This window comes from Hylobates moloch, unplaced genomic scaffold (assembly GCF_009828535.3).
Source record: "Hylobates moloch isolate HMO894 unplaced genomic scaffold, HMol_V3 SCAFFOLD_18, whole genome shotgun sequence".
NCBI lineage: Eukaryota > Metazoa > Chordata > Mammalia > Primates > Hylobatidae > Hylobates > Hylobates moloch.
The window spans coordinates 36,017,531-36,036,919 of NW_026652293.1; the positions used below are offsets into that span (position 1 = coordinate 36,017,531).

General features: G+C 39.5%; 1 protein-coding gene across 5 annotated transcripts in view; it reads right to left on the minus strand.

The window, feature by feature from the left end:
• Nucleotides 1–19,389, minus strand: part of DNAJC6 (DnaJ heat shock protein family (Hsp40) member C6) — a 168,050-nt gene that overhangs the window by 138,510 nt on the left and 10,151 nt on the right. For 2 of the 5 annotated variants that reach the window (XM_032137542.2, XM_032137543.2), the window contains exon 1: nt 19,062–19,282. The exons of 2 other annotated variants lie outside the window; for them this stretch is intronic. In XM_032137542.2, coding sequence (XP_031993433.1) covers nt 19,062–19,083 — 22 coding nt within the window. In that variant the 5' untranslated portion in view covers nt 19,084–19,282. Of the gene's footprint in view, nt 1–19,061; nt 19,284–19,389 lie in introns of those variants that run through there. One more of the 5 variants, XM_058430343.1, reaches the window with a different exon arrangement.

The window sequence follows — 19,389 nt, forward strand, 5'->3', positions numbered from 1 at the left end:
TGGACTTATCATACAATCCAGAAATCGCACTCTTGGGCATTTATCCCAAAGAAATGAAGACTTACTTTCACACAGGAACTTGTACACAGATGTTCACAGCAGCTCTATTCCTAGTAGCTAAGAATTGGAAACCTCCCAAATGTCTTTCAGTGGATAAATATTTTAACAAATTACGCTATATCCATTTTAGGGAATACTACTCAGCAGTAAAAAGGAATGCACTGTTGGTGCATGTTGTACATCCAACGACTTGGATGCAACTCAGAGAAATTATGCTGAGTAAAAAAAGGCAATCTTGGGGATACCCTCATGGTTTCATTTCTGGAAAAAATCATGAAATAACATAATTATAAAGATGGAGAACAGACTAAATTTCCAAGGGTTAAGGACTGGGAAATGGAGGTGGCCATAAAGGAGTAATGCAAGAGAGTGTGTGGTGATATTTGAGCATCTTGATCACCGTGGTCGTTAGTTAAGGTTACGTGTATTCACACAGTGCATAGCATAGAGCTACAAACATAAACACACACACATAAACTAGTGCATGTGTGACTGGTGAAACCTTAAGTTCTATGGATTGTGCAAATGTCAATGTCTTGGCTTTTATATTGTACTATAGTGGTATAAGATGTGAACATTCAGGGAGGCTAGAGGATGAAGGATGCATAGGATATCATTGTACATTTCTTTGGAATCTCTCGGACAAATCTATGATTATTTCAAAATAAAAAGTTTTCTTAAGTCAACAAGGCAACAAACCAAGTAATCTCACAAATATTCACTGAATGACTCATGTATGCCAGGTTCCATATTAGACACTGGAGGTATAATTGTGACAAGACACAATCTCTGACCTCAAGGAGTTCATAATTTGGATAGGGACTCTGATATTGTTCTTCTTTTCAATCTCTTTTTAACTAGAGAACACAGTTCATGCATGAGTAAACAGCTAATTCCCTACAAACTGCAGGTTACTTCCTTATACTTTCTTAGGAACACCAGGAGACACATAAGAGGAAAGGATTTTGCACCAATAGTGCAGCAGATAAAGTCCATCCCAGTTACGTACACCTGACATCTGTTGTTTTAACCCACCCACCATCCATCCCTCCTCTTTCTGGTGACATGTTAATATCTTGATTTTTCCTCTGAAAAGAGCCTAACCCCAGCCTCAACTACCTTTATCCAATGAAAGTCTGGCCCTAATCCCCTCCCCTAAACCCAGAGGAGGAAAACAAAACTGGCAATCAGTATATCAGTCTCTTAGCTTTAAGGGGGAAAGGGAGAGCTTTAAAAGTTTTCACATGCACTAAATAGAGCCTTTTATTTAAAAGTCCGAAGTACTGAAATTGTTTTTGCATCTCAACAAACACTGCAGATAACACATTCTACTGCTACGGGAATTCTAATAATCTGACAAAACTTTTTTTTTCCAAACTTGAAAAAAATTTTTTCTAAAATGCTGAAAAAAAGGAATGGTGCCAGATGTGAAGGCTCATGCCTGTAATCCCAGCACTTTGCGGGGCCAACACAGGAGGATCAGTTGAGCCCAAGAGTTCACCTGAGCCTGGGCAAAAGTGAGACTTTGTCTCTACAAAAAAATGAAAAAATTAGCCGGGCATGGTGGCATGGTGGCATGCACCTGTGGTCCCAGCTTCACGGGTGCCTGAGGCAGAACGACAGCTTGAGCCCAGAAGGTCAAGGTTGCAGTGAGCCATGTTCGTGCCACTGCACTCCAGCCTTGGTGACTGGGCCAGGTTCTGTGTCAAAATAAATAAATAAGTAAAATTAAAATTTTAAAAAGGGCTGGGCATGGTGGCTCACGCCTGTGGTCTCAGAACTTTGGGAGGCCGACGTGGGTGGATCATGAGGTCAGGAGATCGAGACCATCCTGGCTAACACAGTGAAACCCCGTTTCTACTAAAAATACAAAAAATTAGCCAGGCGTGGTGGCGGGCGCCTGTAGTCCCAGCTACTCAGGAGGCTGAGGCAAGAGAATGGTGTGAACCCGAGAGGCGGAGCTTGCAGTGAGCCGAGATTGCCCCACTGCACTCCAGCCTGGGCGACACAGTGAGACTCCATCTCCAAAAAAAAAAAAAAATTAAAAGGAATGGAAAAAAAGAAATGAAGTACTTAGGGTACAACATGCATCAACTTTATAACCATTACGCTAAGTGAAGACAGCCAGACCACATATTATAATTCCATTTACATGAAATGTCCAGAATAGGCAAATCCGCAGGGACAAATAGATTAGTGGTTGCCAGGGGCTAGGGGGAGGAGGAAAAGGGGAGCGACTATTAATGGGTTCCATGAAAGCGTTATGGAATTAGATAGTAGTGATGACTGTACAACCTTACGAATATACTAAAAACCACTGAGTTGTACACTTTTAAAAGGTGAATTGTATGGTATGTGAATTATATCTCAATTTTTAAAAAGCAAAAAGTACACTGAGATTTCATTTAAAATTTGAAACTTGAGCCGGGCACAGTGGCTAAGGCTTGTAATCCTGTCACTTTGGGAGGCCAAGGTGGGCAGATCACTTGAGGTCAGGAGTTCGAGACCAGCCTGACCAACATGGTGAAACCCCGTCTCTACTAAAAATACAAAAATTAGCCAGTGTAGTGACAAGCACCTGTAGTCCCACCTACCCAGGAGGCTGAGGCACAAGAACTGCTTGAACCCAGGAGGCAGAGGTTGCAGTGAGCCAAGATTACACCACTGCACTCCAGCCTGGGTGACGGAGCATGACCCTGTCTAAAAAATAAAATAAAATTTGAAACGTGAAACTTAATTTTTTTTAGCCATATAATTTTCCCTTGAGAGGAAATCTACCTAATATGAAAAAACATCTCCACAGAACTCTAACACTCACTCAGAAAAGCCCAGTCTGAAAATCTCTCTAATAAAACCCACTTCCCCCATGTTTACAAATGAAAAAAATTAGACCAAAAAATGAAATCACTGCCTCAAAGAGAGTCAATGACTGCACTGTAAGAAGGAAAATTTCTGGCCTCCTAACTTCCAGGCCAATGGATTTCTTCATTTCACCTAGTTGCCTCATTACTTTAAAAATCAAAATAACCCTCCTATCCATGGAAATAAGCAAGAAAGGCTGAAAGAGAGAGAGAAGAAGGAATGAAGGGAAGAGTCCTTTTGTACCTTGTCCACTACATCATTTGTTTACCCAGGAATATGAATTATCCTCCTAACACATAAACATACTGTCCTGGTAAAAGTAGAGTTTGAATGGATCAAGTGTCAGTTTCTAAATCTTCTTTTAATAACTGAAGGCCCAGTTATTATTACAAAATATAATACGGCAGTATTTTACAGACACTAAAAATGTGGAGAGTGTTTAGACCATCATATTAAGTGAAAAAAAGAAAATATGAATAATCTGAACTAAGTACATTATATAGATATATAAAGATAACGCACAGAAAAGGAATCCACTCAATTTAACAGCAATTATCTCTAAGAGAGGGGATAATGAATGTTTTCACAGGCTTTCTCTGTGCTTTTCTGAATTTTCATAATTTCCTTTTGAGAGTATATATACATTTTAAATTATGTTACACTGAGTACCTACTACGTGTTAGATATTATGCTAGGTGCCTTTAATATATTATTTCTATTCTCGCAACAACCTTATGAGTTAGGTATTACTATTTTCACTTTGAAAGTGAGGAAACTGAGGCTCACAGAAGTTAAAGAACCTGTCTACCTTGCTAAGTTTAAGAGAAGCATCCAAGGGTAGCTTTCTTTTATCTTCCCTGACTCCTTGCCTTCTCTTCTTTCCTCTATGTATTAAGGACATATGCTGTGCCCAAATTTCATCTAATAATTAAAAATACGGGAAGTGACAGAAAAGGGAAAACACAGGATGCTCTGGAAACGTTACGGGCAGGGAGTGGGAAGGAGACCTAGAGTCAGAGGAAGCTACTACTGCAAAGAGGAGTAGAACTGAGCCAGGCAAACAGGAGAGAAAATGTATTCCAGGGAGAAGAAACAGCACTCTGGAAACCCAACATCTAGCCTTTGAGAATGTAAAATGAAGCCAGGATGACACTACCAATTCCAAGCTGTGTGTGTGTGCATGCATGTGCATGTATGTGTGTATATATTAGATGTATATTTTAACATTCTGACTTAACATTAATATTAACATATTAATATTTATTGAAATATTTAAAGTATATTTTAATATTAAATTCTGGATTTCCAAACCAGATCAGAAATAGTCTTCACTCTGTTTTCAGTCGGTCAGATCCCACAGGGCAGGAGGGGGAAGAGACACCTCTCACTGTTTCTTAGCCTTACCTCCACCCCCATCCCAGTTAAGGCACATCCCCTTGCCTGCAGCTACCTCTCTAAAGCGCCCTCTCCTTTTAACACTGGTTCCCAGATTTTCCCATTTCTCTCACAGCAGCAGGAGTCACAGCTGGGTTCAATCTCTGCACTCCACCATCACTGCCCCTCCCCCAAAGTTGTAGAAACGTTATTCTAAATTTAAACCACACAGCACCAAACTAAAGATGGCTTTAAAAGAGATCAAACATACCTTATGCTGGGCTCTTGTTAGGTTTCACAGGCACAAATTTCCCTTTTTTCTCAGCATATGCAGTCAAATGATTCTTAGGTGATGAAATAAGTATCTCCAGGTTTGTAGGAGATAAAAGTGCCTGTTTTTCTGTTTTTAAACCGCCATGGGGAAGGGGATGGAGGAGGGCAGAAAGAGTAGCAAGTGAAGTGCTGACTCGCAGGATGCATCTGGTATTCTGAAAATGTCGCCCAGATCCAATGTTAGCACATGCTAGATTCTTCCTCACCCCTTTCCTGATCAACGAGTTAGGAAAGTCAGATGAAGTAGGAGTCAGAAAGCATGAGTACAACTCCTGGTTATGAGACATTCACCCAATCCCCAGGTAATTTTTCCTTCCCAAGCTTCAATTCCCTCATCCATAGCATGCAGAGGCTGAACTTGATCAGAGGTTCTCAAGCTTTCTTTCTCTTTGGCACTTTTTTTGTTAATCTATCAGTAAAAACTTCATTTTCTTTATTAAAGTATAACAGACATATTGAAACATGAACAAACCATGTGCTGAGCTCCAGGAATTTTCACACACTGGCTTAAAAACTAGCAGCCAGATTAAGTAACAGACTATTTCTGGCATCCCAAAGCCCTCTTACTTAGTACATTTTCAAGTACTAGAGTCAGAGTCGGGGAACATATCTGAAAAGACTGAAAAATAAGTGTCAGTTTGTTTGTCTGATTTTAAAAGAAAATTTGGAGAAATGTGAAAAACATTTCCACAATTCCACCCATCACTTTGTTGCCTTTCAGAGCTATGTCACATGAATTGACCTATTTAATTTCCCTGATCATTTACTAGAATTGCCATAATATTGATTTGAAAAAGGAGACCTGAGCACATAAGTGATCAAAAACATATGAGATGAATGACTAAATGAATGGAGCTTGCATTTGAGAGGCCGAACACATTGGCAGTGACATGAAGCACATGAGAATGACAGCACTAAACGCAGCGCGCAACCTGGGAAAGACGCTGAGAAAATACCTACTCAGCCACGGAAAAGGATTTAGACTGTAACCAAGTACCCCCCTTTTTTATGAGAAAGAATTACTTTTTTAAAAAATACTTTTTTCTTCTTTTCTGTTTCCTCCTTTTCCCTTGTTCCCCACTTCCTACTTAGCTCTTTAGAAATGCAATTATAACATTTACCTTTCCTTCACCAGACACTCCCTATAGGGCAAGCTTATCTGTGTGCTTACTTAGAAGCTCCAGAGCCAGACGTCTCTTCGACCAGGAGACTGCCTCGAGAGATAACAAATTATAACCTAAAGTATGCCCATGATGAAACTCACTCCCACTTGGAGAGTATCTCAAGACTCTGGCCACCTTACAACCTAGTTCTTCCCGCGAGGGCGCCAGCTCAATCACCTGGTAGATAAAGCACCAGGCAAGTCATTGAGACCCCCACTGGCTCACCCCCTCCCCTGCACGCCATGTCAAGTCCCCCTTTGAAAACCCTTGTTTTGCCCCAAAAGTGAAGCAGTACCCTTAAAGGCAGAAGCCTGTACTTCTCCCCCTCAACTAAGCTTTGGAATAAAAGTTACAAGGTCAAGTTTTCTAAAACTTTTTGAAACTCTATCATTCAGATTATTTTGTGCATTTTAGGATCATGTTGAATTGGGAGGTGAGAGTCAACAATTACAAATCATAAAATCACAAAAGTATTAAAACATTTGAATGGAGAACCAGACTCGGAAAAATTATAGTCTTTTAGTACACATATTCTCTGGAACAAAGCAACATACATTTGTAAGAATTTCCGAGTACATATGAAAAAAGGTACTGACAAGCTTTTAATAAGCGAGAAAGAGTAACTGAAAATCCACATATATCCTTTATTAAATTTACATGTTTAAAATGACATTGTTACCTTGGTTTTTGGCCTGCAATTTTTATTTTTTAACATAGTCCACTTAAAACAAACAAAAAAAACCAGACATGTTTAACTTCCAGCTTTAATAGAGTAGGTTGTAGCAGACTGGTTCTGATGAGGGAAATTAGAAAAGCCAGATAAAATTTTTAAACATCTATGTGAAGTAATAGGAAAGCTACTAATCAGCCACGATTTGAGGAAGCAGATCTTGGAGAGAGGGGAGGCTCACTGAGGTGAGCCTGACTTTCTGCAAGCCCATTTTCCTATTTAGGGTATATGCCAATTCTTAGCATGGGGTAAGAAGCTGAAAAGCCAGGCAAGGGACAGCTGTTAAGACACAGAGAAGCCTGCAGAATTTGAGACAATTTCAAGGGTTGCAGATACAAAAAGTGGAGTTTAGGACTGAAAAGGCATATCCTAGAGTAACTCACAGCCTGACAGGAGTTTTCTCCTTCAGATATTCCTGACTCAGCTGCCCAGAGCAGAGGTTAAGAAGCCAAAGAGAAAGCAAATGAAAAGCACAATGAACATTTTGCTGAGTAGAGTTTTCAGCAAGTTCACAGCATTAGAGAGACAAAAATTAGAGTTTAGGGTCTGTCGAGGGGAAGGGGTGGTGAGAAACACCTCAGACTCTCAGTCAGTCTCCCTAGGGGCCTGGGATTAGGAGAACCAGAAGTAGACTAAACCTTAAAAGTCTGCAAAACGGCCTTAAGTGGACTGAGTGCCTGATTGGATTGAAGTGATCTCTGTTCTACTTCTGACAAAGAACAGGACAAATACTCTCAACGGGTAGATAACATCATTCAGAGCATCTTCATACACAATACTGGACATATAATAAAAAATTGCCAGGCATATGAAGAAAGAAAACCAAGAAGAAAAACAGAAGAGATAGAAAGACTCACAAGTGGCCCACACATTGAAGTTACTGAGCAAAGTTTTTTAAGATGACTGTGATGTATATATTTGAGAAAACAGATGACAAGGTGAAGAATCTATTTTGGCAAAGAATCTAATAGAGGCTGGGCGCGGTGGCTCACGCCTATAATCCCAGCACTTTGGGAGGCCAAGGTGAGTGGATCACTTCAGGCCAGGAGTTCAAGACCAGCCTGGCCAACATGGCGAAACCCCACCTCTACTAAAAATACACAAATTAGCCAGGCGTGGTGGTACATGCCTGTAATCCCAGCTACTCAGGAGGCTGAACCCAGGAGGTGAAAGTTGCAGTGAGCCAGGATCGCACTGCAGCCTGGGCAACAGAGGGAGACTCTGTCTCAAAAAAAAAAAAAAATCTAATAGTAACTCTAGAACTGAAAAATACAAAACAAAATTAAGAGATTAATGGTTCTGTAACAACAAGTTAAACATAGCAGAGAGAACCAGTAAGCTCTAAGATAGGTCAGCAAAAAAATAACAAAACTAAAAAAGAAAGAAAAGGGCTAAGTATATAGAAAATGAAGGAATATATGGGACAGGGTAAAAAGTTCTAACATAAAGGTACCTGGAATCCCAGAAAGAGAGAAAGGAACAAAACGCTGTTTGGAGAGATAATGGCAGGGAATTATGAGAATTACAAAAAACCTCAAGCCGCACAGATTAAAGAAGGACTGAAAAACCAAAGCAGGATAAATACAAGGAAAATCACACCTGGGACAAGTGTTGAAAACCAAATCAGTTGAGAAAAGTCTTAACAACGGCCAAAGAAAAAAGATGCAACACCAAATAACAACATAAGACTGACTGACATGACAGCCTGCTTTTCCAAGAAAGGATGAAAACCAGAAGACAATGGGATAACATGTTTTAAAGTGCTGGGGGAACATCTGCTTCCCCAGAATTCTATACACCTAGTAAAATTGTCCTTCAAAAGAAAAGACAAAATCAACTCATTTCCAGATCATAAAAACTGAGAATATTTGTTTCTAGCATATATGCACTACAAGAAATCCTAAAGGGAGTTTTTTTCATGCAAAAGGAAAAGATCCCAGAGGGAATACACAAAAAATCAGAAAGAAATGAAAAGCAATGAATAGGATTAATATGTGGGTAAATTTAAATGAATATTTATTCCATAAAACAATCATTATAGTGTCCTACGGGGTTTTAATAAATGTATAATTAAAACAAAATACAATAATAATACAAAAGGCAGAAAGTGAGGTGAGGGGGAAGATAGGGTAAATGGAGTTAAAGCCTTCTAAGAGCCTAACATTGTCTGAAACATGATTAAGTATAAGGAGCACTGGGGTAATCACTTGCACACATGCACAGGCATACACATGCACATACACACCAAGAAAAGTAAAATGAAAACAAATGTGTAATGAATATGTGGGAAAGTTAAAAATAATGCTTGATTAATCCAAAAGAAAGTGGTATATAAAACAGGACACAAATAAGAAACAAGGAGTAACATGGTAGCTATAGCACTTAACATATCAATAATTATATTAAATGGTTTAAATATTCAAACTAAAGACCATATTGTCAGACTAGATTTTTAAAAATTCACTTATGGTTGCTTATAAAAGAGACAGATTACATATAGGGGTATAGAAAAAAGTAAAGTATAGGCTGGGCACGGTGGCTCATGCCTGTAATCCCAGCACTTTGGGAGGCCATGGTGAGTAGATCACCTGAGGTCAGGAGTTCAAGACCAGCCTGGCCAACATGGCAAAACCCCATCTCTACTAAAAATACAAAAATTAGCTGGGTGTGCTGGCACGCGCCTGTAGTCCCAGCTACTTGGGAGGCTGAGGCAGGAGAATCGCTTGAAACCAGGAAGCGGAGGATGCAGTGAGCCAAGATCACACCACTGCACTCCAGCCTGGATGACAGAGTGAGACTCCATCTCAAAAAAATATATAATAATAATAAAAAAGAAAAAGTATACAAATGGGAAAAGATCTACCATGTATCTACTAACACAAAGAAAGTTGGTATAGCTACATTAATATCAAAAAGGTAGATTATAAGGGAGTATTGCTCAAGATAAGGAAAGACATTTCATAAAGAAGATATGACAACTATAACTGTATATGGCATGCACCTAATAACAGAGCCACAAAGTAAAGCAAAAATTGGCAAATATAAAAGGAAAAATAGGCAAATCTAAAATTATAATGGAAGAGTTTGCCGTCTCTTGGGAACCAACAGAATGAGAAAAAAAATCAGTGAGGATACAGAAGATCCACACCTCAGGATTAACAAATTGAAATAATTAACATATATAGAACATGGAACCAAACTATCTTAGTATGCACATTCTTTTAAGTACAACATATAAATATAAAAATTGATCATATGAAGGGTCACAAAGCAAGTCTAAAACATTTCCAAGTCATCCAAAATATATTCTCTGACTACAGTGAAAGCAAGCTAGAAATCAATGGCAAAAAGAGAACCAGAAACTCCCCAACTGTTTAAAAATTAAAAAGTATGTTGTTACATTACCTTATGGGTCAAAAAAATAAAAAAGTATAAAATATTTTAAACTAAATAATGAAAATATGACATAACAATACTTGCAGGTGGACACAAAAGCTATGCTTAAAGGATATTATATGTATAGCTTAAGGATTTTTTTTTTTTCATTGAGACAGAGTCTTGCTGTGTCATCCAGGCTGGAGTGCAGTGGCGCGATCTTGGCTCACTGCAACCTCCGCCTCCCAGGTTCAAGCAATTCTCCTGCCTCAGCCTCCCAAGTAGCTGGGATTACAGGCACACGCCACCATGCCCAACTAATACTTGTAATTTTTTAGTAGAGACGGGGTTTCACCACATTGGCCAAGCTGGTCTCAAACTCCTGACCTTGTGATCCACCTGCCCCGGCCTCCCAAAGTGCTGGGATTACAGGCATGAGCCACCACACCTGGCTGGCTTAAAGGATATTAATGTGTAGCCTTAAATGAAAATATTTTTTAAAAGAAAAGCTGAAAATCAAAGATACAAACTTCTATCTCAAAAAACTAAAAAAGAAGTCATAAGTTATAGCCAAAGAATGTAAGAAGAAATAATAAAGACAAAAGCAGGAACTCATGAGATGAAAAATAAATGTATAATACAAAAAATTAGCCAAGTAAAAGATTACAGAGACTACTCAAATTTATAAGACCTTGACAATATTGCATCAAAATAAGTGAAAATTACCAGGACAATAAATAGAAATGCCACTATCAGAAATAAAAAACAGGGACAAGACCACGCCACCTAAAAACATTTTTTTTTTTTTTTTTTTTTGAGACGGAGTCTTGCTCTGTCGCCCAGGCTGGAGTGCAGTGGCGCAATCTCGGCTCACTGCAAGCTCCGCCTCCCGGGTTCACGCCATTCTCCTGCCTCAGCCTCTCCGAGTAGCTGGGACTACAGGCGCCCGCCACCACGCCCGGCTAATTTTTTTTTTTGTATTTTTAGTAGAGACGGGGTTTCACCGTGGTCTCGATCTCCTGACCTCGTGATCCGCCCGCCTCGGCCTCCCAAAGTGCTGGGATTACAAGCGTGAGCCACCGCGCCCGGCCCCTAAAAACATTTTAAAGATCATAAGAGAATATAAAGAAAACCTTATGTGGAAATTAAGATGAAATGGACAAATTCCTAAAAAAACAATTTATTAAAACACACACAAAAATAGGAAATCTGAATAACATACACTAGTAAAGCAACTGAAGCCAGGCAGAGTGGCTCATGCCTGTAAGCCCAACACTTTGGGAGGCCGAGGTGGCAGGATCACTTGAGGCCAGGAGTTCAAGATCAGCCTGGGCAACATAGTGAGACCTCATCTTTACAAAAGTAAAATAAATAAATAAACAAACAAACAAACATATTTTAAAACCTTCCAAGAACAAAATTTCCAGGCCCAAATGGCTTCACCAGTGAATTCTTCCAGACATTTAAAGAATAATTCTAACCTCAAAAAATCTTCCAGGGAATAGAGAAATAGGAAATACTTCCTAACTCATTTTACAAGGTCAACATATCCTTGATGCCAAAACGTGGCAAGAGCACCACAACAAAAGGAAATCACAGGTTAATCTCTCTCATGGACAAAGATAATCCTCAACAAAATATTAGCAAGTCAAATACAGCAATATATAAAAAGATATCACAACCAAGTTGTTTGTTCCAAAAATGCAAAGTTGGTTTAACATTCAAGAATCACTGAAATTCACCATATTAACAGAATAATCATATGATCCACATAATACAGAAAAATATTTGTTAAAACTCAGAACTGATTCATGATACAAACTTAGCACAGTAGGAATAGAAGGTAACTTCCTTAATCTAATTTTTTAAGTGTCCATATAAATCCCACATCAAATGTTATACTTAATGGTGAAAATGCGATAGCTTTTCCCCTAAGATCAGTAACAAGATAAGAATACTCACCATCACAGCTTCTATTCAACATTATAAGAGAGATCCTAGCTAGTGCAATAAGACAAAGGGGAAAAAGTATAAGGATCAGAAAGAAGACATAAAACTGTCATTATTTACAGAAAAATAAATGGTCTACATAGTAAGCCCCCTAAAATCTAAAAACTATTGAAATTAATAAGTGAATTTTGCAAGGTCACTGAAATAAGATCAACATATAAAATCAATTCTATTTCTTTCTTTCTTTTTTTTTTTTTTTTTGAGATGGAGTCTTGCTCTGTTGCCCAGGCTGGAGTGTGCAGTGGTGTGATCTTGGCTCAATGCAATCTCCACCTCCTGGTTCAAGAAATCCTCCCACCCCAGCCTCCCAAGTAGCTAGGATTACAGGCACACACCACCACACCCAGCTAAATTTTTTTGTACTTTTAGTAGAGACAGGGTTTCACCATGTTGGCCAGGCTGGTCTCCAACTCCTGACCCCAGGTGTTCCGCCTGCCTCCACCTCCGAAAGTGCTAGGATTACAGTCATAAGCCACCACACCTGGCCTAATCAATTCTATTTCTACATCCCAGGAATAAACAATTAGAAAATGAAATTCTAAAGTGCCACAGAGAGTCAAATATCATATGATCTCTCTTGTGTGTGGAATCTAAAAAAGCCAAACTTACAGAATTAGAGAATCAAAAGGTGGTTACCAGAGGCTGGGAGGTGGGGGCATGGGCAGGGAAAGGGGCAATGCTGATCAATAGGCACAAAGTTACAGTTAGACAGAAGAGTAAGTTTTGCTGCCCTATTGCACAGCACTGTGACTAAGGTTAATAATAATGTGTTGTATATTTCAAAATTACTAAAAGAGGATTTTAACTGTTCTCATCACAAAGAAATGATAAATATTTGAGGTGATAAATATGCTAATCGGCCTGATTTGATCATTCCAAAATGTAGTAGATCTCTATTAAAACATCACATTGTACCCCATAAATATATACAGTTATTGTCAAGTCAAAAATAAAAATGAAAAAAAATCATGTTTTTTAAGTTGATAAAAAAAAATGAAAAACAAGGTCAAAACTTGAGACTGGCAGTGCCCTCAACAGTTATGCTAGGAAGATTGTCCTGCTGAGAGAATATAAATAAAATGTTTAAAAAAAATTTACCGGGTGAAGTGGCTTACACCTGTAATCCTAGCACTTTGGGAGGCCAAAGGTGGTGGATCACTTGAGGTCAGGAGTTGGTGACCAGCCTGGCCAACATGGCGAAACCCTGTCTCTACTAAAAATACAAAAATTAGCTGGGTGTGATGGTGTGCACCTGTAATCCCAGCTACTAGGGAGGCTGAGGCAGGAGAATTGCTTAAACCTGGAAGGTGGACATTGCAGTGAGCCAAGATCGCACCACTGCACTCCTGCCTGAGTGACAGAGCAAGACTCCATCCCAAAAATAATAATAGTAAAATAAAAAATAAAAATGTAAGTGGCAGTAACAATAGCATAAAAATAATCAATGACCAGTGACATCACTTTTAGAAGATTTATAACCCTTATAACCCAGTATATCTGCCCTTTAAAGAGGGTAGTTTACACTCAGCTCGTTGCAGACTGCTCTAATCTTTATTAAAGACGCCATAAATACCTTATTGAACCTATAGTCTCCAAAAGTGTTAATGTTGGTTCAAATTATTTTAAAACATTCAGGGGTAAAAATCAAGTCTTTTGTAAACTCTGAGTAACACAAATACATATAAAAATATTTTGTATTTTCTTGTTTATATCTCAAAATGAAATTTAAAGATGAAATAACCTAACACAAAATTAAACTATGCATATGTGTATATATATATATATATATATACACATATATGTTTCAACTGTAATGTAAAAGAGAAGTGAAATAAGTTATTTACAATAAAGCAACATGTATTTCAATATGCAAATGCTCAGACAAGACTATATCAGAAAACATAAGTAGGTAGCTATTTGCACTTGTATATAGATTTTATGATTCAGGTGTGTTGTACTGGTGTCTAAAGCACAAGTGGCATTGCTTTGGGTAAGTGATTTCCTGAACAAAATTCAGTATAATCTTCCTTAGATTTACATAGCATTTTTAATCCTGGAAGTTTCAGTGTACAGTGAAACCAATTTATGTTCTAAGCTCAGAAAAGTATAGAAGGTTTTACTACATCTTCAGCAAAACATTTGAAAACTGCACAGGACATGAGCTAATTCATCATTGAATGGAACAGTCCAGAACACTGGAGGGCACTATCATTTCTAGTTTCTGCCAATGGTAGCGCCCCTCAATCATATGACCATCAAATAACATACCTGCAGATTTCCGGTGTGTAGCCCAAAAGCAATACCACACCCATTGATTACCACTGGCATAGACCAGTCTCTAATCCCAGCTTAACCACATGCTACCCCTCAAGTTCTGAGAAGTCACTCAGTCATTTATAGGTCACCCCAGCTAAAGTATCATTTCACCAACTCACCCAGTCACAAGCAGCAGTGACAAAAATCCTTGAAAGAATTTGAGTTTTCTCTAAAAGTATCAAAGTAGTCACGATGTTTAAGAAAAATTACAACTTTTTAAAAATTTATTTACACTTATTTTGAATTACAGATTGGAGGATGAACACCACACTATTTTTTAATATTTAGAGCTTAAAAGTCTGAATCTGACCCCGCTCAAACCCAATTAGATTTTGTAATAACCTCCAGTGAAAAGTTGTCTCAGGAACCATTGGCAAAGACAACTTTTTTTTTTTTTTTTTTTTTTTTTTTGAGACAGGGTCTCACTCTGTCACCCAGGCTGGAGTGCAGTCTTGCTATTTCAGCTCACTGAAACCTCCACCTCCCAGGTTCAAGCGATTCTCTTGTCTCAGTCTCCCGAGTAGCTGGGATTACAGGTGCATGCCACCATGCCCGGCTCATTTTTCTATTTTTAGTAGAGAGGGGGTTTCACCATGTTGGCCAGGCTGGTCTTGAACTCCTGACCTCAAGTGATCTGCCACCTCAGCCTCTCAAAGTGTTGGGATTACAGGTTGAGCCACCACGCCCAGCCATGACAACTTTTAAATCCTACTATTAAAATGTTGTGTGTAACTTTGTTTGCTAAACAAATGCCTTGTTTGCCATTTTAAAATAAAATCTAGAAAAATAACAGAAAAATTGGAATGAGAACTATTTTCTTTGACCTCTTATAGACCAAAAAAAAATTCACCCAAATTTTCAGTCTTCATTCTTATTATTTTGTGCCTCTGTTTCTAAGACCTTGCTGCATAACATACTCAGAGAACTTAGTAAAAAGAAAATTTGGAGCTGAATTTGAAGAGTTAAAATATCTGTTTTCCAAATAAAAACAACCTAAAAAATTAGTCAAAAGCCATCATTTTCTAAGATTCACATCTCACTTTTTATACAGGTAAGTTAATTCTAAAAATCTTGACAATTTTATTAAAAACTGTAATTTTACAGAGTACAGGGCTATTTTCAAGTACTTGCCTACCATGTGAATGGTTTTGGAGATAAAGACCTGGTTTTGAATCATGGCTCTGCCGTTAACTAGCTATGTATCCCTGTACAAAATTCTTAATCTATTTCTTCAAAATAAAATACCACCTACCTTGCAGTGTGTGACAATATGTAAAGCACCTCCCAGAGAGCTTTTCACATAACAGTTGTTCATTAAATAGGAGCTATGGTTGTTATTGTTATAATTGGCTGTCATGTTTGCCAATATCTACTTATTAACTCACTCAACTATTTTCTTTTTAGTTCCCTTATACTTAATTTCTTTTTCCTGGCTTGCAAAACATTTTGAGATATGCTAGATCAATGTTACACAATGTCTTTTGTGTTTAAAAGCCTCACTGAATTGTCCTCAGATGAACTAAAAAGATGGAAAAGGCAGGCAGGCAGTTCTTAAGCCACAAGTCAACATTTACTGAAACACTCATATGATGGTAGCTTACAAAAATTCACTTTCTGAACTTGCAACATCCTGGTGGTTTCTTTGCCCCATCAACCTCTTATAATTTTACCTGATTCTCTTTTTTAGTCTTTACAAAAAGAATTGACTTCCAAACAATTCATAATATTGTAATAGTTTTGCTGTGGTCCTTTTCAACATGGAGACTCTAATTTTTAGTGTTTTTATGTCTCATATTCAGGACATCAACTGGTACTTTGGGACCCAGGAATGGCTCTCACGGTCTGGTTGCTATGGTCACACCTACACACACACACACACCACCTCACACCACACACTTATCTGGTCTCTGTCAACACATACTCATCTCCCAGCAGCCCTAAAGGGATACTTTGCTCTCAAAGAAATAGGCTTGGAAAAGGCCTGGGGGACCTTAGAAATACAGTAATTCATAACCTATTTGGAGTCTTAGAATCCTTTAAAAATCTGAGGAAAACTATGGCCTTTCTCTCTCTCTGTCTCTCTCTGTATATATATGCATATAAAGCCGCATTTCACAGACTCCTTGAAAACTATTACTGAGCTATGATTTATTTCAGTGTTCCTCAAACTTCTTTGACTGAAACTCACAGGAAAAAAAAAACCGATGTGATGTCAGAATACGGCCTATACCCACATGCATAAAGATAAATATCTACAACAAAAGTTTCAGGAAACAGTAGTTACCTCTGCTATGTGCAATGATTTCTGACAGTTTCTGTTCTATTTCATCGATCTAAAACGTTGCCTAAGACTCACTAAGTTGCTTTCTCACCACTCACAATCTGAAAAACAGGAATCTAGTCTAATAGCTCTCCATTTTAGCAATAAAGAAACTGAGACCCAAAGAAATAAAGAGTCCTGTCCTAGGTCACAAATGAGTTATAACTGAACAAGCCAGAGTCTACCAATCTTGACTCCCAACCCAAGGCTCTTTCCAGTATAAAGTAAAACAAAAATTCTAAATACCGGCCAGGCACGGTGGCTCACACCTGTAATTCCAGCACTTTGGGAGGCCGAGGCGGGTGGATCACCTGAGGTCAGGAGTTCGAGATCAGCCTGGCCAACATGGTGAAACCCTGTCTCTACTAAAAATACAAAAATTAACCAGGCGTGGTGGCATGCGCCTGTAATCCCAGCTACTCGGGAGGCTGAGGCAGGAGAATCCCTTGAACCTGGGAGGCAGAGGTTGCAGTGGGCCGAGATCGCACCATTGCACTCCAACCTGGGCGACAGGGCGTGACTCCATCTCAAAAAAAAAAAAAAATTCTAAATACCAACTCTCCTTAAAAAAAGGCTGGGGATCTGGGCTTAAAACACACTGATATACTGAGAAACCATGAGTGTTTCCATTTCAAACAATGTTGAATATTAACCTTAACCTGAGCCTCCAATTCAGGCAGTTTAATCTTTTTTCTAAATCATGTCCATGGCCTAGCATGACTTGGCAAATAAGCAATTTTTTTTTTCTCTCCAGAAACCCTTTCTCCAACCACTGAAAACAACACAGGAAAAACCAACATTCTTCCTAGAGTTAATTTTAAAATACTTTGATTTCACACACAGGTAATACCTACTCTTAAGATGCTGGCTTAGAAACAGGAGTGAACAGGTCCTCTTCCCACTTACTAGGCCCATGCAAGCTGTTTTCTTCCCCACTAAGGCTGCTTCATTAAAATTTAAACGTCAAAACCACACAGATCAATAAGTGGCTGTGAATGATCCAGAGCCTATGAGATGTTAATACAAACACCACCAACTACCTGGCCCTTTTGAAAGCCTCAGTTATGGAAAGTGGGATTGTTTAAGAGCCTTCATTACAGTTTCGTAGATTAAAATACCATTCTCTCCATTGGCATTAGGTTGTGAGTGGGGTTTTTTTTCTTCCTTCTTTTTCTAATGTTGAATATGTATACATCATTGCCCACCACGAGGTGGGAATCCTATAACAAGCCAGAGAGGGTGGCAGCCTCCCGAAGACTGGAGAAGGCCAAGCCTCGCGGCGCTGCGCGCAGAGAGCTTTGGGGCCTGCGTTGTTGCACGTCTCACCCAAAGAACTTAGCTCCGGCGCGGGGAGGGTCGCTGCGCGAAACCTGCCCAACGGGCTGCGTGCCAGCCCCCACCTGCGCACCCAAGCCCCCAAGCCCAAGGGGAAAGCGCTGGGGCCTCCTTAAAACACAGGGCACTCGAAGCGCAGACTGCTGCGCAGCGGCTGTCACGGAAAGCGGGTGAAAAGAAAGGGGGCACCGGCGAACCCTAAAATTAGCGTTCCGGAAGCAGGGGCCCGGCGTCCTCCGCCCGGACGGCCGCACGAGCGCTCTCCCCCCGGCGCGCGGCCCCTCTGCGCCCTTCCTGGGCACGCGGGCCAGGAGCACGACCAGCGCAATAAGAAGCAAGGGCTCCCCCAGGAAACGGGATCGGGGAACACGTGTAGCCTCCGGAGACCTAGGGGTCCATCGCTCCTCCCCCAACTGCGGCAGAACACTTAAGGAGCCTCAGAATTTAAAACCTCAGAATCCTCCAGAATGCTTGTTGTTGAACTTAAAATTTGGTTGGCTCATTTTTCGGTTAGCCCTTTCCTTTTTTGAGTTTTTATTTAAATCCGTTTCTCTCTTCCCCCATCCCTCCAACAGAATTAGAGTGTTGGGAAGTGAGGGGGAGGTAAGGTGTGGAGGCTGATGGAGTGGGGGTAGTTTACATCCCAACCTTTCTCTGCAAGATAAACAGTTCTGAAGGTCAGCGACGGCTCCCCATGGAGCGCTTCTAAAAAGATTAATGTTCATTAAAGGATTCTCCGTCAGCGTTTGCCTTCAGAACCCAAACTGTTTTAAGTCCCAAGTATTTCAGATATTCCAATTCTAATAATGCATTGAAAACCTGTGTATTCATTATTAACTATTGTGAACACCCCCAAAATAAAATTATCAAAAATCTGGGAGCTAGTCTAAGGAAATCTGTGAAAGCTGTGTTACTCAGCCAAGATTAAATGAAGAATGCAAAAATAGAGTTATATTTAGGACTATAAAAATGGAAAGCTGAATGACACACTATTTGGAAACTAGAAGCTAGTCATTTTTTAAAGTCATCATGTTTATTATATAACTAGAATGTTAATATAGGCACGGTAATTTTAAACTAGCCATTAATACAAACTAAATATATCTGTGGAGTGACATCGCATCCCTAGCATCTTTTAGCCTTTAGCCCTCTCTTAGCCATCTTTCTGCAGTCCGCCCCTTACCTTTATTTTCAGAATCTTTCATTCTCTGCTTCCTCCCTCTGCTGCAAATGAGCAGGAAAGTCCGGCTGATTCTGCAACCCTGACTTTTGATTTGTCATTCACAGTCAGCGGTCTCGGGGGCGAAGTCTCAACGGAGGAGCACTCGGGCTATGATAATTGCATGCAAGTCGGTGTGCGGGGTTATAATTTTGCTTATGCTGGAGCGGAAAGGATGGGGATGAAGGCAGACGTAAACACAAATTCCAAAACATGGCATGGAACTGGATCTGGAGCCGAGGCTTGCCTTTCCTTCCCTCAGGATACGGAACCAACTGTTTAGCGCCTCCTC